This window comes from Vanessa atalanta, chromosome 14 (assembly GCF_905147765.1).
Source record: "Vanessa atalanta chromosome 14, ilVanAtal1.2, whole genome shotgun sequence".
In the NCBI taxonomy this organism is placed as follows: domain Eukaryota; kingdom Metazoa; phylum Arthropoda; class Insecta; order Lepidoptera; family Nymphalidae; genus Vanessa; species Vanessa atalanta.
The window spans coordinates 7,201,591-7,223,041 of NC_061884.1; the positions used below are offsets into that span (position 1 = coordinate 7,201,591).

General features: G+C 30.6%; 1 protein-coding gene across 1 annotated transcript in view; it reads right to left on the reverse strand.

Moving 5' to 3' along the window:
- Positions 1-297: 297 nt before the first annotated feature.
- LOC125068913 overlaps positions 298-21,451 on the reverse strand; it is a 70,481-nt gene continuing 49,327 nt past the window's right edge. The window contains exons 7-18 of the mRNA XM_047678289.1: positions 20,957-21,216; positions 15,262-15,442; positions 5,248-5,392; positions 4,442-4,699; positions 4,035-4,164; positions 3,619-3,782; positions 3,144-3,375; positions 2,909-3,070; positions 2,564-2,715; positions 2,321-2,433; positions 2,014-2,196; positions 298-1,840 (exon numbers count right to left, since the gene is read on the reverse strand). Coding sequence (XP_047534245.1) covers positions 1,325-1,840; positions 2,014-2,196; positions 2,321-2,433; positions 2,564-2,715; positions 2,909-3,070; positions 3,144-3,375; positions 3,619-3,782; positions 4,035-4,164; positions 4,442-4,699; positions 5,248-5,392; positions 15,262-15,442; positions 20,957-21,216 — 2,496 coding nt within the window. The 3' untranslated portion in view covers positions 298-1,324. The remainder of the gene's footprint in view (positions 1,841-2,013; positions 2,197-2,320; positions 2,434-2,563; positions 2,716-2,908; positions 3,071-3,143; positions 3,376-3,618; positions 3,783-4,034; positions 4,165-4,441; positions 4,700-5,247; positions 5,393-15,261; positions 15,443-20,956; positions 21,217-21,451) is intronic.

Here is a 21,451-nt window from a genome sequence, read left to right on the forward strand (position 1 = left end):
TTCTTATTCAAAATTGGAGTACATTCATTTCAATAATACTTTGGAATTGATAAATGATATATTCGCTAATTAAGCAACTAAGAAGCGAGATTATAGAGTCCATTCATTTTAAATTATTAGAGGCATCCAAACACATTTAGTTTATATGTATTACGAGCTACAATACTTTTATAGGAAAACATTGATTTTGTTTTGTTTATTTTTTCTTTTTGTTAACTAACACATAATTATATTTAATATTAGAAATAACAACGGGATTATACATTCTGGATTTTTTTGTCATTCATTCGAGGTAAATACTACAATGTAGGCACACGAAGGTTTAATGGGAAATTTAAAGCTTCATTTGTAGAATAAAATATATGTAAGTTGTAAATGTTAATATATGATATACATTTAATATAAGATTGTGCGAATCACAGGAGAAGAGAGCATTTACATTCAATTAGAGTAAGAAAAATAATTAAAGTTGTCGATATACAGTGAATACGAGGGACCTATTGCAGGAATGAAGAGATCTCACAGTTGAGATTCAACTACACACTTTATTCTACATAAACTTAATATTTGTTATTGTTTACTGAGTACACTATATGTATTATTGAATAATGTAACATTTTACATCTAACATTTAGAATTCGATTATATGTATTTATAATATATCTAATCTTTTATCAGCAATCAGTCAATTTTTGCGTGCCAGATGTACAAGCAATTATTCGGAATGGATCTTTTCAGACACTAAATCGTAAAAGTGGTATACTGGTACTTAGAGATAGAAAGATGCCTCCAAAGTCTAAATTGTACAGTGAGCAAAATGATTCCGCTTTTAGTTAACTGTTAGGGCGGATATTTTTCACATCATAAGGTTTATTGTAATTGTAAATATAAAAAATAATATAAGTATATGTAATTAAACAATTTTTTCCCAGGTCCCGAACCAGATTATCTATTTTATTACAAATCTGATCACAGAAGTGACTCTTCTCGTTTAATCTTTATAAATCTTAGTAATATACTACATCAAATACTGGTTTATTTTTTATTACGCCAGACTACAACGTTTTATCTCAAACTTTGGTACCAAAAATACAGATGATTATACTGAACACGTCTAGCTAGATGTAAAAAATATATAGGTATCAATGAACAACAACAAGGAATAGGTATCCGAGAAGTGTACAAATATTTCTCGCACCTCTACTAAAGTACATCTATAACAATAATACTTTTAGAAGGCGTCATCATACCACAATGAGAAGAACCCAATCCTATCGCTCTTCGCATTCTATCTAATACACTGATATTCCTCACAGCTCCAAGTTTATATTCCGTAGTCAAAACTTTCGAATTCGGAAAATCTCGAGTCCTGCTTTTGAAGACGTTGTTGGCAAGCCTCAATATAACCTTCTTGTATCCTGTACATTCCCGAATTCGCTTGATGCATCAATGTCTCGAGGATACGCTCATTCTTAATAGCCTTTGATGGTAGAACCACTTTAATCAATTCCTGTGGCGATATTCTATGCAGTTTCAAGTCCCTGGCTAGCCTATCCATAATGCATTTAAATTCATTTTTGGCATCAGTCTTATTGGCAGATTTAGCTTTGATCTTATTACGGGCCCAACTAAGCATTGCTTCGAATTTTCTTACCTCAGGTACTTCAAGATTTCTACACATGATCATCTGTACCATAGATTCGGAGAGATTTAGAAATTCAGAAGTCTGGAAGAGCGCATAGGCTCTCTGTTCAATGAAGGCCAAAATCATGTTTACCAGTTCCGAAGCTGACGTATATCGCCAGTAGTAATTTTCCAATGATATGAGCATTGTGCATACCTATAGAAGAAAAAAAATCCACTTTTAGTATTTAGATATTACGTAAACTATAACATTATTGGATATGAAAAAAAAAACATCCATTTAATAAATATATATATGAGCTCTTATATTTTAAATTATGTATAAACTTAAAAATAAAGTACAACGTTAATGATCATATTAATATTTACCACTTCTATTCTTAAAAATTGTTTTGCATGATGGAAGCAAGCTTGAAGTAACTCCGGTAGATCGTAGTGCTCAGCGGCGCAGATCAATCCGGGAATGGAGGCACAAGTTAGTGGACAACTGCCCGTGTGCAAGTAGTCCAAGAGTATTCTAAATGTTTCCGGATCAAATTCGATAATAGAGAACTGTAAACAATAAAAGTTCTGCTTAGGTACGTTCGCAGAGTTTATTGAATTTTAATATTATTGGGTTAACTATAGCAGATGTCAAATTGATTAAATATATATTAAATGTCAGCAACCATTATACCTCAGTCTGAGCAAGTTTGGCACGATCAACTTTTTGCGCATCAGCGCATACTGATAGCCTTGGCACTGCCAGAGCGGCATTTTTATCTTTCTCCTTGTCTTTACTTTCCTTATCTGTGAACAAGTAATAATTCATTAAATAGAGTTGGACAAAGAAAGTAGTTTAGTATTATCAACTAAATATTTAACTTGTGGGCAATTACCTATTATACTGTGTTTGTTGAAAAAAACCTTGAAAACTTACTTGAACAATCTTGGGAACTAGCCCATTTCTTTTTGTCATCGGCATTTAGTTGTGAATGTTGTTTTCGTATGGATCGTCCCCAACCTGCTGTTATTGTGCCCAGTCGGGAAAAAGCTCTTTTTACCATTGGCGAACTAGGCACGCTTTTTGGTCTGTAAAACATAGTTTATTCTACTTTATTGAAAAAATTACAAAGTGGAAGAATGAATAAATCAAAATTTGAATATTTGGATCGTTTTTTATACCAAAAAGAAAGTCGATTGTCTAATATTAGGTGAAATTGAAAATTGTTTATTTATAGTTACCGATTTGCTTTAAAAAAAAAAAAAACGTTAACAATTTTACCTCGGTGACTCGATGTCCGGCACTTGTAGAAAGTTGCTACTTTTTTGCCGAGCAGGTGTTGGTGACAGGAGAGTAGGCGCTGGTCGTGCGAGCAATTCTGCCACGGGCACTTGTGGAGAACCAAATCCAGTTTGTATACCGTAAAGCATTTCTTGGAATACTCTGTAAATTATAAAATTAAAAATATTTGCCTGTTTTAAAGTTTCTTAAAGCTATATGAGAGTTTTATACACACCGGCTTCTTACACCTAATATAGCTCGTACGCCAATAAACTTTGTTTTCTGTTTCGACTGCCCAACTAGAAACACAACGTCGAAAAGTTGGGCATTTTGTGCAGCGTTTAGTTCATTGTTAAGGAAAACTCGCGTGAAGTCTTTGGCTAATTGGTCGTAGTCTTCAAATTGATCTCTTACTGAATCTAGGAGGGGAGATGATGGTCTCATATGACCGATGGGGCGCCATGATCCTGGAAAATATAATTATATTTAGAAGTACAGTTCGTATTACTATAATTATTTTTAACGCTAAAGCCATATAAAAAAAAAAATATGTTAAAAACAAATGACCAACGAACTCGGGGTTTGTTTTTGTGCCAAAAATGTTTTATATTTAAAAATAGGCCAATAAATGTCAACGTATCTTAGTCTCTTTGATGTAAATTTTTTTTGTTTTTGTCTACAAAAATTTTACATGAATAACATATTCTTACCTCTTCTATATGGTTTTGGTATTTGTCCAGTTTCAGCGTGATTTTGTAAATTGGCAACAATGTCTTCTAGCATTTGACTCCTTGTGCGTTCTTGCATTCTTGCAAACTTAGGCGCTGAGTATGACGCCCTTTCACCGTTGACTATTTTAGTTAGTAACCATTCTCTGAAATTAAAAATAAAACTATTTAAATACAGGTAGCATTATTTATAATATTTAGTCATTTTGTTTTCTGTTGACTGTATTATACCTACAGTGGAAGAGAAAATAAAGATCCGTTTTAAGATATTACGCACTACAAAACTATTATCTATTAATAACAAAGTTTATTTAAAAATATTTTTTATTTTTACAAAGAATTACGAGTTTCATTGCTCAGACATGAGGCAGGAAGCTTAATAACACTCGTGTACATACCTGAACATGGGCCCTTTGTCGAACACGCTCTGTTCCCACAAGTACGGCTTGTAGGCGCCCACCTCGTCCCTGGTGACGACCGATACTTCATATCTAGTGGGCCGCCTTTTAGTTTTGGCTGACACCCTTACTGGAATTTTAATTTTTACGCTTTATTATATCCTTGGATATAGATAACGCGGAGTGGTTCTCTCGCCATTTCAGTAACACATCTTGTAACGTTATGACCATAAAAAAATTGTTTACACTTTTGTTTGTTAAAATAATTTATAAAATGTTATGTAATTATTTTTGAAACAAAAAAAGTCAATTATAGATTAATTGAATTATTATAAGAAGATCCTAATGATTTCAGTTTTAGACACGTTTTAAACTATTCATATGAATAATGTATAATAAAAAATTACCTAATATAAACGTGTGTAAGAAATGGCTTTTTATACACGCCGGTGAAAAGGCTGTATTGTCTGCTTCCAGAAACACCACACATACAATATCGTTGCCTATATGACGCTTCCTTTGTAGTTTCTGCGCGTCATGTTTTTCGTATGGCAATAAAGTTGACACGTGGAACATGATTTCAATTCCTCTCCAATTCGTATAGACAGAATATAACCCGGTTAAGTCATGTACTGTATCTAGTCCACCTTTGTATTTATCGAAGCCTAAAAACATACAATAAAAGTAAAGTAACAGTCTGTAAATATCCCACCGCTGGGCTAAAGCCTTTTTTCCCTTTTGAGGAGAAGGTTTGGAGCTCATTTTACCACTACTGGTGAATACACATGTGTCAGAATTTTATTGAAATTATATCCTTCCTCACGTTTTCGCAGGTTTCTTCACGATGTTTTCCTTTACTACCGAGCATGAGATGAAATATAAACACAAATTAATCACATGAAAATTCAGCGGTGCTTGCCTGGGTTTGAACCTGCAATCGTCGGTTACGATGCACGGGTTCCAAGCACTGGGCCATCTCGGCAAAAATATATAACACAATTACATAGAAGATCATGCGACATTTATATGAAAGCCATTTATTAATATCGTATAATACGACGTTTCTTATTCATATATTTTATAAAAAAATTACTTATTATAAAGGTAGTAAGCGTAAAAATCGTTATAAATACACAGTTACCAAAACAATGTTTATTGTAACTTATATTATTACTTTGAGAATAACAAACGAAGAACTAAATTAGTTTTATACCTTTGAGACGAACTTTTTCGCCGAGAACTTGTAAGAACTCCTCAAAAAACGGAGAGTTCTCATTATTGTCCAAAATTTCCTCCTCGGTGTATTGATTTTCTTTCACATATATCACCCCAACCTTTAGCTCTGATTTGATGAATACCTAAGCATGGAAAAGCCTACATTAATTACCGTTTTTTAAACATAAAGGTATTTACTATACTAGACCAAGGTCGTAATTGGTTTTTCTATTTTCTCTTTCAATTAAGAACTAAGCTTGTTAATAATTGGTGCGACAGTATCACAAGGGTTAGTCTATGTTTCTTTGAAGATTGATTTTTAATTATTTTATTATCTATATTATCATTATATAGAAAGAGCGTGAATTTTGTAAACAACACTTATTTGAATAATTCTTTCACTATTTGTAATATACATTATTTCAGGTGGTCTATAGGCTTTTTCTCCTTAACACTACATCATTTAAATCAATATCTTAGAGTTATCGTAAAATTAAAATCCTCGCACAACAAAAACTACTATTGTGGTAATCAGCGCTGATATAGCTGGGCCAATCAGCAAGGGGGGCTCAGCTAAGCGGAGCGGACGTATACACGTCATTTAATACGAGTATTAAATGACGTGTATACATTTTTGGTACAGATTAATATAATATAGTTTCCTCACGTTTTGCTATAAGATAATATATGCTAGATCGGGGATTTTATCTGATATAAAAATAAATATTAATAATATTTAAGTTAATCGACAACATGTTTTCTGTGTAACGTACTGAACGTCAGGTTCAGCGTCTAAAACAAATTTGGATTTAACGTCGCACTGGACGAAGTTCCTAACTTTCGTGGACATTCTCGTTTTCAATTTTTAATGCGGCCTATGTGAATTAAATATTTGTTGTTGTACATACATAATAACTTAAGTGCTTACTTCCTTTCGGGCAACGTACGTCGTACAAAAATATATTGTTAAAAGTACATAAGAATGTCATTCGAATTGATTAATTACTGTTGCCTATTGTACGTATGTACATGTAACATTTTAAATTATCAAATTGGATGTATATAAATATAAATTGTAAGACAATATTTGATAGTCACTCCTATTGTTAAATATTTACTGTTGTATGTACAGCTTGTGTAATAAGTTTTGTTTGTTTATCTCGGTTACATTCAAAAACTGCAAGTGCCTTTGATATGCAACTTTCATTTATAAATATATAATATAGTTTCAAGACAGATATAGTCTATAAAGTAGCCTTATATGTTTTATATTATTTTAGATATACATAGGTATATTTTGATATCAGTTGGTTGGTTTTAATCAATGTGATATAAATAATGTCTGATTGATTAAAAAATATCAAGAGATACACTCCTTATTTTACCCGAAGGACGGGCTAGTTAATACAATAATGATGTTCTTCAGAATCTTTGTGTTACAAAGGAAAGCTTATCTCTATCTGTAGGTACTAAATTTCTTCCATATGTACACACATACATGTGAATGATATGACTTTGTTACTATATTTATGTAGTCAAAATAATCGTTTATTATACATATTAGATTATAATATATTTAAAACACAATTAATAGGTACGGTAACATAAACAAAAAAAAAAGGTAAATTAATTAATATGTATATAAAATATATATTCAATCCTTGTAGTCACTGTAATGAAAGACGTATAGTAACAGAGTACTAAGATAAATATATTAAGTACCGGTTTTATATTCTTATATCAATAACCTAAACGAACTTAAACTATCTTATTACATTAACGGATAATTCATTTATTCCTTATTTTAGATATTCAACTTTTAAGAGTTTTTAATATAACTCAATTGATAAGGAATAAAATTTCATTTCACTGGTCTGTTTGTAAGGTTAACATTAAAACATTATATAACTGTTTTTATAAAATAATCATCTCGGGGGTATTGCAGCGATCTTGTTGACAATGCGAATTGCCATTTCGGTTTTGCTCGTAACTTATATTTTTTTACATATTTATTTCGGTCCGGGAGCTGTCATCGTACATCACTCTAGTTAGTTTTGAAGAGCTGGTTCGTTTGCTGTCACAAATGTATTCAAGCAAAATGTTCGTACAATATTGAATACATTCAAATAATCTTGGACGAATACGATTATTTCAAAATCGCTACTTTATCATGTTAATTTTCATAAGAAATTATGTTATAAGAAAATAACTAACAAGAGATGTACTAATAAGATTTCAGAATTATTCTATAGAATTTTTTGTCGAATTGTAGTAGTATTAAATTATTAATTTCAAAAATAGGTTTTTCTAACATATCTATGATAATTTTGCACCAAATCCTCATAATAAGTATCTAAATTAAAAAGAGAAGAGAAAATTAAGAATATTTTATTTGACCATTGTATGAAATATTCAATAGAATGAAAAGTTCGGAATGTGGATTCTATGGAATGACCCGACAAGAAAGTGGTCACTGTTTTTCACTAATTAAAATAGAAAAGTATTTTAATTAGTGAAAAACCAAAGAATAACAGTTCCATGCTTTTTTAGTTATATAATCTCGTATTGTAATAATATAACTTATTTATTAATCTATTTTTACTATACGATTTAAATTTATGGAAGTAAAAGTTAAACACATGTGCGGAATTTTATTTTAGAAACAAATGTCCTGTCTTAAGAAGGATATGTGTATAGTATAAGTATGCCTTTCCGTCTCGTGTACTTTTATACAGATTTTATAAAAATAACATATAATATTTGATGACAATAAAGTGAAGCTTTTTAATTAGCCACTGTAAAATATGTAATAGATTTACTTATTTTATTTAGTAATAATAAATAAAAACCCTAAGGTAATACGTAATATAACTAAACTATGTGTCTCGGAGGTAATCTATTCTGGTATTTCGTTTGATTAAGAATATCGGCTGTGTACCAGTATCGGCTCAGGGGAGATCGCTCTCATTATAATAACAAAAGGTTTAATGATTTCTCTCGACGGTTCCATTAGCATGTTTGTTATAGAAACGAATATAGTAATTGTAATTTACTGCTGTATTTATTATTTAGAAGTAACTCAAAATATTAAAGAGCACCTTCAGTTAGTTTTGATACGATGATTGTTGTTTGAAGTTATTTTATTAATGTTTTTTATCATTTAATTTCAGTAAAAGCTGTTAATTATAATTAACCGCATTTATAATGTTGTACGTCTGACGGATTTCGGCACAAATAGCGAATTTAAGCGACGACAACTGCGCGGTAGAGCGTATAGTGCACAAGAGTACCCTGCACAAGTGTATAATATGCACACACACACACATCAACAGTCTCATAATCCGACACGACCTCAGGGACTTTAGGTGTAGGATTGAGTGCTTTGCGTACATTTCAAGCGAGGTATTGTAAATTCTGCCACTTTCAAACTGCTGGTTGGAATTTTTTGATATAGTATTTTATTTGCAAAGCCTGGAATTTTAAGCGAAATCCTAAGGACTTATAAAGCACGACACTAATAACTAGGAACAAATATTACTTTGGAATTTATTTATTTCGTACATGTAATTTGAAGTAAAACGTAATAATTCTTGATGAAGGTATTATTTAGCAAAAACTTTTATCCTTTAATGCTACATAGATACTGTAAAATATAGAATGATTTTATAAGATACTAGATTATTATAAAATCTTAAATATTTAATTTAATTTAATTATTACTTTTTATTGTAATAAAGAAGTTTTAAAAATATATTTACATACCGAGTTATCGTTTTATTAATAGATTTCCAATTCAAATAGTAGTCTCGATATTCATTTTAATGATTACAAGATTATCCAATATGACCTTGCTGACTTACACTAAACAAATAATTTGAGTTAAAAGTAGATCTACTACAAATGAGGTAAGTCCTACGTGTTTAAAAATACATTCGGTATGTAAACATTGCAGTAATGTAGTGAATTGAAATGGCCCAGTGGCTACGACATGTGAATATTAAGAGAAGATCGCGGGTTCGCACCCGCGTCACAGCATTATTAAGTTCTTATTTTTTTTTATACAATGCTAAATCTTATGCTTGGCGGAGGTTTTTATCAATTTGTCGATCTTAATCTTCTTAATTTAGAAATCAATCACTTTTTGAACTCTAAAATAAAGTTATACGTAAAATGTATTTGTAATTCATTTTTATGGTAATTGCCCACAAAAACCATTACAGAAATCCAGTTTCATTAGCGTAAATCACTTTAAGAAACTGCTCAAATTCATTGCGAATGCTAAAGCACCTGAGTAATTAATGGTAAAGTCAACCTAATGCCGCGATTTCCAGCCTCCGTTGCGTATTTATGTAAACTCAATTGTCCCGGCACGGCAATCTATCTAATTGAATATCAAATATTCATATATTTTCAAAACTCTTTAACATCAATTATTAGTTATAATTGACTTTTGATGTCTTTTAAAATATAAAAATAAAATTAACATTTTTATTAAAATACTAATTGCGACTTAAAGTTCAGTCTATATAGACTACAATGTATACTTGATGGTGAGTCACCACGGTCCATAGACAATGGCACCTAAAGAAATAATAACCATTCCTCACATCACCAACGTGCCACCAGTCTTGGGAGGTATCATGTTTTGTCCCATGTGTCTGTAGGTACACTGGCTAATTCACCTTTAAACTTGCATATGAAGAATAACTTCAAATGTAATAACTCTATTTCTGATGAGTTCTCACTCATCAGAATAGAGTTATCTATCCAGAAGCGTAGCAGCTTGCACAAAGCCATATATATATATGAGTGCGTGTGTGTGTGTTTTTTTATGCTTTAATATAAATTTAATAGGTCTTCCTACATTCAATTTTTAATTTTTTGTACTCTTTTTTTAACTGTATTTTTATCTAATGCGCTAACCAACTAGTCTCGCCGAGTCCAAAAATATGCAATAATATACATATATGTATACTTTTTATTGGCTAAGGCGTTGAAACAAATGACATTTGAATAAAAATAATGAGTTCTCGCAATCTAATAAAATATCATTTATTAGTTTTTGGCAACTGTAAAACGTCTATGTACAAATGTCAGTCGATAAAGTGTATAAAGATGAATGAGTAGCTATTTAGTGGGTTATTTATTTAGGTCATAGCCCTTACGAAGCATATTGTATGTAGGTTGCAAACAAGGACAGTCTGTATCTGATGAGAATACATTTTACGGCCCTCCTACCTAATAAAGTAGGCATAAAAGTATTACTAGCTTCTCATGAACACGTTATGTGAGCTTTATTGCCTTACCCATTTGGTCCGCAAGTTCGTCACTTAAACTTGTATTAAATTAAATACTCATTTGTTGCGTTTTAAAAAATAGTCAATTTAAATATGTTATAAAATTTCTATGTTTTATATTTATTAATATTTTAATAAGTGTCTTGTTTTTTTTTTCGCATCTACCTGCAAGCCAACTTTAAATTATTACTACAATCGTTTTGTAAAAAATATGTGTAAATCAACTAAATACGCTACTGTAATGAGACAGTATCGCGTAATGGCAAAATCACTAGGTTTCTATCATGGAAAAATCCCATCGCTTTGTATTGTAAATTATCTTAACATTTTAATTAATTTAAAATGAAAAAAAAAATTGATGATAAATGAAAAAAAAAAAAGAATTATTATTAAATTCGTCGATACGAATACTACAATTTTGAAGTCTTTTAATAAAATCAGGCCTCAAAAAATTTAAATTCAACTTTAATAATAGACGCAATTTTGAAAGACATCCTAAACAAAGAGAAACGTACTATGGTCCAGTCCTAAATACTCAACCCTTAGATTATTTACATGTACTAGATAGAGCGTCACACTACAAAAGAACTAAAACAAACGAGTTACTTTTATTATCTTAGTGTGCGTGACAGCTATGCTTGAAAGTCAAGAAACGTAATTTTAATTTACTAGTGTGCGTGTATATCCTTGCTAAGTGTTGCTTACTATTTTTTTGACGCGTTGTCAACTTTGACAGTCTTTCTAGACATATAAATAATAGTCTAAGGCTCAACCTTACACAACTTATAATGTCACTCAGCACTAGAGATGTCAGGACGGATAAATACGATTCAACAAATTGAGACAGGCTGAAAGTTCGCCACTCCGCTTGAGTTCAGATTAGTTCTGGAAATAATATTAGTAATTTTAAGGAACTTATAACTTGTTATAAGGTTATACATGTTTTATTATAAAATACTCCCAATAGTTTTACATTCGATTTAATTATGTATTTAATTGTATATAGTTTTTATATATAATTTAATGACTCAAAGAGGGAAAAAACACATGTTGTAAGCCGGTGGTGAAAAAATACGACTAGATATTTTAATAATGTTTATTAAAATATCTAGTCATATCAGTAAAATACAGATCTGTTTATATGAATGTATATGCATGTGTTTATAATCAATCGCATTATGATTTCTATTTCGAAAATTTGTGAATTTATTCGAAAATACAACTCCAAATTTGGAACAGTATCGGCTAATTTTTATCTTATATAAACATTTAAACTTATTATGTATGTCAAATAATTTAAACGTTTAAAGTTTAAAGTTATAGGGAAGTGAGTGAAAATCAATCATTTAATATAAAAGTAAGAAAATATAGAACGTGATCACGTGATTTTGCCTAAGTAGAGACTTGGTCTGAACCACCGAAATCTCTTGTCTCAAATACGTTATTTAGAAAGAAAAAAAATATTTTAGATGAAAATCTTCGGTGTATCATAAAACTCTAATGATTAAGTATTTTTTTCAATTTTATACGTATATAAAGCCAATGGTGACGTAAAATAAAAATATTTGTAACCACCTGGGAACCTCAAAACTATAAAGTTTAAATTGTCCAACGGCGATCGAGAAATTGGAAAATAAATTAAGAAAAACACGTGTCGAATTTATCATACCAAATAAATGTTTGTCTTAATTAAATTTATTTATAGAATTTAATCAGGACTAGTATGTGAGTGTAAAATAGTCGAGAAGACCCAATGACGGGTATTAGTATTCGCCTCTCCTGCCACGTGGAGCACTAATGGAATTGGATATTTGCAGTTCATTACTTTAGAGGTGTATTCTTTAAGAAGTACGATTGTTAATGGTCTCTGAGCCAGTGATAAATTCTTTACGTTACAATTTTATGTACGTAGTGGATTGGCACAATTACATGTTATGTATCAATTTGTTCAACTTGATTCAAATGTTTTATTGTGTTTACCCTTCGATAGACTTAGTTCTAAACTAAGTTTTAGTGCATTAATGTTAAAGCAATTCAATTTTACAAAAATAGAAATAATGTAAATTGTGTATAATAAATTAGTTTACTTGGTGGTAGGGTTTTGTGCAACCCCGTCTAAGTAAGAATCATCCACTCATCAGATATTCTACCAAACAGCAGTACTTAGTATTGTTGTGTTCCGGTTTGAAAAATGAGCCAGTGTAACTACAGACACACGGGTCATACTATCTTCAATTAAATAATAAAATGCACGAGTACAATAATGATATATAATAATTATTGTAAAAGAAAAGACCGCGGCTTCACGAGCGTGATATTCAATTTGTGTCGAAAGTCTTAAAATATTGAAATTGTTATATAACAGCGATAGTCTAAAAAAAATAAATGGTTGTTTTGTTTTGAATTCATAGACATACACATCAATTTTTTTTATTTATACACATATATAATAAAAATAATATAATTCAAACAATACACTAAGGATAGGGACAACAAGTACGTGGAGATTTGAATTTTTGAAAAAAAATCTGTTCAAATTTAAAATTGTAGTTACTTTCATACATTTATTATGTGTGTGTGTATTGCGTGTGTACGTGAGTCCAATATATATTCATTCTGATTTTAATAATAATTAATTCTTAATTTGAATGAGTATTTAACACAATGAACACTGTACCATACACATTATCTGAAAGTTTAAGACAATGAGCATTAAAATTTCATTCCTACGTAATACTTAACACGTATGGATCTCCCGGTTATATTCATAAGACCCGACGTTTTACTGAATTCGAAATGTAAAGGACGGACAGCAGAATTCCCTCTCAACAAAGTTCTGACTTATACCTCTGACGGCACCTAATGAAAATTGGCAGTTCACTGGATCGAACAAACTTGGTCTTAACACAATACTGTTCAAAATTTAATCTTATGTTGCATTTCACTTAAGAATATTTTAGCTTGAAACTACATGTTTTAAAATTAGTACTTTTAAGCCGGCAGTAACATTTTCGGAAAATCGTATTATATTTATTTGAGGTAATAACGGTCGGGACTGTAGAACTCTTTGTGATTCATAAATAAATATTTATATACTTATTTAGTTCTTTTGTTTGGATACTGTTTGTTAAATAATTTTAGTTCCTTTATAATAACCTCATAATCTATTACGATTATATTTATTATTTTTGTTTTATTAGTGTACAATATCAATTAACTGTAGGTAGATTGGTGATGTAATGAACCTTTGGCTGGTAAGGTTTCTTTAAATACCTATATAATATTTAAAAAAGGAAGAAATTAACGCATAATTTAGTTTGATCTATACGCAATATTTTGGACGATGCAATGAATATAATGATGTTATTGTGTTCATTACTACTATACACCAGCTTTACCGGGGGGTCGCCTGGGCGGTTGCGCGAGGCGCCGGTTTCTGGAGGGCACCGAGGTCTACAGGGCGCCTCCCTATAACCACTTAATTTGAATACCCATATATATCGATCTAATAGAAAAAACGGATTGCGGTGTTTTTTTTAAAGAATTTTAAATAAAATCAAATATCATCAAAAGGGCGTCAAATTATAACTCGCCGAGGGCGTCTGGATGGTTGAGGCCCGACTTGACTGCTATGCTGAGGTACCATTTGTATTAATTCTAAATTCACATTCCCCTTTCTATGTAGTTTTGCTGTGAAATCTTATTGGCTGATGTATCTCCATTCATACTAAAAGGTAAAGTTGATACATGTCTCCAAAGTAGTTTTGCATGAAACTTGTCATTAGTTCATTACCGTGATTAGTTGCAAGCTCGGGGAGTCAGGCGGGTTTGTTACTCTCAAGGGCGGAGGGGATAGGTATCTTCCTTCTAACGGTTCTCATTAATGTTTCACGGCGTGAGCGGCGGCATCGTTTATTTCGTAATTGGGAATTGGAAAAACAATCGCAGCGAAAGTCATTTCTCGCTAAATTACTTTTGGAATCAGGACATTGGACAATTGAGAATTAAAGTTACAATATTATAATAATATCATATTAGATATTAAATGTATCTTATTCGTAAAATACATAAATAATTCAATAAAAATAATTTAAATTAAAAAAACTACTTAAGCAATACTAAAGACAATTTTAGCTGGTACCTACCAGCTAAAATACCGTACTGGAAAATATAGTAAATGTTTATAATTTAAATGTATGAAATTTGAACCCATTGTACAAGATTGTCACGCGACCTTAATCACAGAGTTATTCGATTATTTCACGAGTATTATCCCATCACTACTTTTGTATTCTTCTTTCCCTTGCAAAATGTGATAAGCCGTTGCTCCGGTGAATGCTGCTTTTATTTCTAAAATGCTTTTATCGTCTTTTTGCTCACATATTAAACTGAAACGTTACTCGCTTATAATGTATAGGATGGGGGAAGTATTTATTTGCAAAGGAATAAAATAGCAGGAGAATCTGTTTTTCAAATGCTCTGATGGCTCGTTAGGGTTAATTTAAAAGTCAAAATAAGTTTTTATTTGGAATTATAATGCTATGAAATAAAACGAGTCATTAACCAAGGTTAATCAATCGTTCATAAAATTTGAAGATGTTAATGATGAAATAATTCTGATATAAATATTAATTTTCAAGAAAATATATTTCTAAAAAATAAAACAATCTCCAAGCTATTAAGTTCAATATAATATGTATCGAAATATAACTTACTTGGTCTAATTTGAGCAGTTCCTCGGGTGTATCAGGCAACTGTCCCAACATAAGAGGGGGGTTGATGTTGACTTCCTTGCCGAGGGATCGTACAACTTCTTCGCGATTGTAACGATCAGCAAACACGCAGGAAGCCGGAATTAGCCCGTGCACAGTGTAGCTTATTGCCCGGACTAGGATTCTGGAAGATAATTGTCATGATAATGACGTAGTATATACTAACGCTAAGACAAAGTTCATAAATGTTTCCTTAAATTTTCTGAATGATGATGGTTCGACCAAATAATAGTAATTTTATATGTTATGAATATTGGAATAATTTTATTAATTAACGCATTATATTATACTTTGAAAAACGCTAAATAGTTTATAGACGAGAGTTTCTTGCACTTATTTTCTCTTCCCTACCATATAAATGCTTGTTTTCTTAAAGGAACTGTTTCCTATTAAAATGTTGCTTGCGAATGGAATTTACTGCGGCATTTCACCGTTCGATTTGAATTTTATTCACTTGCATGTGGTTTTCCGTAAATTTGCACTGTATTCTGGTGTTACAATGTAATCAACACAAACGATGTTGACATACAAAGTGTACGTGTTCCTTTCGGACTTTCGACGTTGATTAAAATCCGGTTATACAAAGGAAGTTAATATAAATGGTATTCAAACAAAATGTTTTCGTTAGCTTAATTTTAAGTCGAGATTAATACTAGTAAAATATCCCTTTGTGAAACGAGTGGAAATGTCAACAAAGGCGAGGAAGGTAAAGGAAGTTTAGGCAAACTAAGCACTCCATGATAGGCATCCGTCGAAATTGCGAGGATTCAAGTCGTCTCGAGTAAACTCTAATTATTATTACCAGTTCAGTGGTTACGACTGTTGATTTGAACTCAATGGAGTGCCAATATTAAATTAGTTAGACATAACTAGTTTGCGAAGCAAGTGTGGTAGAATTCACCGCATAATTTTAGTTAATAGTGCAAAATACAACTGTGTTTCAAATGGATCTATAAACCGTATGCATAAATTCGCATTAATGTTTGGAATTTAATTAGTTCATTAGATAATGAAGAGCGCATTTATTTAAAAACTTCTACAATTATTCTGATAAAATAACCTCTATAATAACTTATTAGTCTAACAAAGGCTAAAAAACGTTGAATTTGATGTAGATTAGTTGATGTTCTTTAAAATAATATTACGAATATCTTACTTTTGAGAATCTCAGCAAAATATTTCTATTGAAGCTCATCCCAACAAGTCAATGTATCTCATAACTTTAAAAATTTTAAGAGCGCTTTAATTAAATTCTCGAGTTTTCTCGTCGCGTCTCAGTTTTCCTATGACAGAGAATAATGAAAATGCCGGTAAGTATTCACCGTGATCGTACCGGGAATCTCCCTGCGAGTTATTCCTATGTAAAAAAGACATTTTTTATAGCGTGTCTAGATATGTCTACGTTTTGTATGACGTCATATCGCTGTTTTTATATATGCCTTACACTTACTTATCATAAATATACTTAAATTTTCCGCTCTATAGTCTCAAGTCGACTTCACCTTTCGTGTGTATGTCAGTTTGATATTTAATTTTTTAGGTTAATACGATTTATTAATAACTTGATGTCGTTTTAAATTTAGTTATTAAATCTGACATATCTCAAGCTAAAATCAACGTAGCTATTATTTAGTTTTAAATATATTTGTATTTCTTTTTAGTTTTTAAATAAAAAAAATTAACCATTGTATATCTAATACATTATTATATTTAAAAATAATGTCACCTAAAACACATTTAAGTAAATCGTCTCTTATTTAATATTCCAAAGACGTAACGTAAAACAGTAATCCTAATATAATTTATTCATTTCTCCTAATGCGTGAGAATCGTAAGTCCCGAAGTGAGAAAACATTTATAAGGCACATTAATATAAAACACGTAGAAGTTGTTTTAAATCCTTTCGTCAAACAAGCCGTATTCTTGTTAAGTTACAAATCGTATATCTTGAAAATTACAATGATAATTGTTTATCTTACACACTACATATGCTCGTTTATAGAAATTTTTGAATACGAGTAAAGTATTTATTTTATCGTATCACTTTTAGTAATATAACAAGCATCAATGTATAAATTGAGAATTATTATCACAGAAGATTTTTCGGTATATATTTTACCTTTTCCTACGTTGTACTAGTGCAATTAATTAATAAATAAAATGAAAAGTAGGTATATTACTTAAGTATTTAACGTTTATGTCTTAGTTTGTTGTACTAGTATAAAGAGTGGCAAGTATGTTTTAAAATAAGAAATATGAATAATAATATAAATTTATTTTAGTCATCATTGAAATATGGACCATAAATTTTTCCACGCCTTATTATATGTTCCTATTGATATTGATTCATATTTGGAATTAATTATAACGACCAAGGATTTTTTTTAATTGGATGCACAACTTTCAATTCAACGATGTAGTGTAAAAGACTATTTTAATCTATATCGAAGGCGCAAAAGATAGTGAATGATGCAGACTATTCTCCGTCGTACAATAGTTGACCGAATTACGGCGCAAATGTGTGGCGTAATCACGGATTTTAGCGTGAGGATAGTTCTACCAATGAAAATGGTTTAGATGCTTTGGATCTCGACGAGGCCGAGACGCTGAAAGATATTGCGTTGGCAATCGAAAAGGCGAATATTGAACGGAGAAGGTTAAATTCAGCGTCATTCGGAAGACATGGTGGCGTATTCTAAAAAAGTCTAAAGTTCTTGGTACTCTGTGATGATGTGAAAGTTTATAGCATTAGAATTTATTATGTCTAGCAAATTGTGTTCCAGAATTCGAGTTTTGAATATCGAGTATGGTATTACCGTACGTATCCTTTAACATGAGTCCGCTGGCTCTTATGGGAATATTAAGCAAGTGGATATACTGCAGTTTTGGATATAAATTTACATTTTGATTCCGCCTAAGTTAATTGGTAAATCGTTTTTACTTTACGATAACAGTATCTGGAAGTCACGATCGACCTTAGATAAAAATCAACCAAAACAAACAGTATTTATTTACGAGAGATATTGTCCATATATAATGTGGGTAAGCAAGAACCCAAACGATGAAATACATAACCCTACGGATACAGATGAAGTATTATGACATAAGGGTTAAATAATATTTATGGTTCAGAAATATATCTTGTTGATTTAAATGTGAATTCCCTAAGGACGAGATGCTCTGAAACTTAGTAACGAGAAAACATCGACTCAGCAAACATTTCGACGGCTTCGTATATTATGTGTCCTAACTAATTAAATAGATGCAAAATTTGATATTTTCATAAATTTGTAATATACAAATTAAAATCCTCAAATTACATCTCTCTCATATTATTGCGTGAAACTACTATTAGATTACCACACTATAATCAAATTGCAAGGTGACAAACGCGAATGTAATCTAAAATTGTAATTATATTTGGAATTGCGTTGCCTTTGACTTTAATTTGTATGTTTATTAACATTCAAAATAGGGGGTTTCATTGCTTTCTCCCTCTAGTACGTATATTCATCATAGTTTTTTTAAAATTAACTTTTAAGTTACATTTTATTCATTACAAGTATATCTCACTGATTATTTTACATAATACTATTCAAATACTAATATAATAGCAATATATAATTTAAAATAAATGCAATAAAAAATGCTTTTACTAATAATAAAGTTATACCTCAATTTTTGCTAAATCAACATTTTCACTTTTATAATTCTATCAGGGCTGGTTTTTATTACTACATAAAAGCTAATACTTAAACATTTTATTTGCCTTAGCTCCGCAGGTGGAAATGGAAAATTTATCGAATACATTAATCATTGTAGGTAAATAAGCATCTTCTTATTAAACGTAACTTGTTAGGTAGGGTACTTTTTTATTATGTCGTCATCATTAATATTTTAATAAAAAATCTTAGCAAACTTAGGAACCGGGTACTGATTGTAACCTTTCCTACTAAATTATTTAAACTTGTATTTTAAAGGGAATATCGCCCCTTCAAAATACTCACTGTATTTTGAAGGGGCGATATTTCGAATAACATTTTTAGACGAAATTCTCCAATTAGATAGTTAAAAATCCTACAATTATTACGAAAGATTTTAGTATCCCTTATTTTTTTATAAGAACTGCATCAAAGACATACCATTTTTTATATCACTGTCACAGTTATTCAACACAATAAAAAAGCATACCACTTTAATATAAAATATCGATTAGGTTAGTTTCAGCGACTTCAACCTGTTTCTGTCATATGAATTTAATATTGCCCACTTGAGAAACTTAAAATAAGCCTAAGCATTAAGCAAGGTTAAATTGGATATGTCAATATGATATTGACATATCTATAGTGGACATAATGAAGCAAATATTGATGCATGTAGTTTTTTATTATATTTTTGATTTACTAATTTATTATCCCCTCTTATTTTTAATTTAGCTAACTTTAATTCCAAATGGACTTCTTTCGTTATAGTTTTCGTTATAATTACTAGCATAAGTCACAGAGGCAGATTTCAGGAATCGACTTTGTAGTTTATCGGTTTAGGTGCGGTGATATGCGTTGTACAAAAAAATCAAATTTTCGGGTGAACTGCTGATCTCCTAGCTAGATTGCTATGCAATATGTATTAAGAAGAATCTGGCTCCCTCTCTACTATATATAAGCAATAATGATTATTTACTCTTACGTATTTTTCATATTATATATATTATTTTAATCGATACAAAATTCACACAAAGACAAACCGAATTGTAATTCTATAAGCTTAATTTTAATTTATAAAAATATGGAGACTCAACTGAAATTCGTTGCATTTGTAGTATACTTTTTTGTAATTAAATTCTTTTGTAAATAATGGAGGCTGCCAACATCAGCCTTAAACGGTTTTCCTTTCGTTTTTTCTTAACTGATTTATTCTCACGTGATTTCAAAAGAATTCTTAACTATTATTTCATGTTGAGTGGATATATTTTTAAATTTTAATTATTATTTACTTTTTATATATTTTATATTTGAAAAGGGACATCAAATTGAAGTAAATGTTAGGATATTTGTTAGCTTTTTGATTAAAGTATTTCAATCCATTTTTCGCATTTAATTAATTAAAATTTTACAAAATAATATTTAAGATGTTCTGAAATTGTAAACAAAATAACCCTTAAAACCTAATATTACATTTTGTATTGTGAAATTGTTGCCATTTTTTAAATTGATATTCATATAATATGTAGGTTTGATTATAAAATTATCAAGAATTTATCAAATACTTAAAGCTTGTTATCATAATTCGCAGTCAACGTTCATTAGCGTTATTTTATTTTCAATTTAATTAGATGTAGGTTGATTAAATTCCATTCCCTTGAAAGGTGATGAAGTCGAGAACATTCCACGAATCGTTCGTTACAAATGCTTGAAATTGATAGATTTGCACGTTAATTCAAATTGATAATATAGTGGTAATAATTTGCCACAAGATCCTCGGATCTTATAAGAAATTTTGATGCAGTTATCAAAATCGTAAGGAAAACAAATATGAGTGTTACTTGTAAGCAACGATATGTTGGTGTTGTTTTTCATATTATGTTTACTTTGAGAAAATGTTTAAATTATTTATTGGAAATAACAAAATATCCACTTACCGAAACTGGTCTCTTGCATTAAGAGTTTCCTGTTTTATCGACAATATCACGGGTCCCAGGTCCTCGTCACTTGTAAAATAGTTCCAATGTTCCGTTCCATAAAAGTATTTCTCATACGTCTCTTGTTCCACTGATGTGAGTTCGAAGCCACCTGACCTCTCCCACTGTTCCTCAATTGCTGTTTTTTTCTTTGGCGTGCTCCCTCCATTATCGCTGCTGTCCTCTGCTGCTTCGTCAAGGGATCCTGATCTTCTACGGTGCTCTGAAGAGAGAATCTCATGTTATAGTTGACCAGAAATTATTTGGGTAGTGTAGTTGACATGAGATTATTATGATGATATAAGATATGTCAGTTGTCGTATGTCTATTTTTTTTTTAAAGAAAGTAAATTGTATTTATCTAGCATACATTTACAAGCCATGGGATATCCCATCGGAAACATTATACAATAACCTACCGATGTTTATATAACACTATAGACCTACAAACCACTTT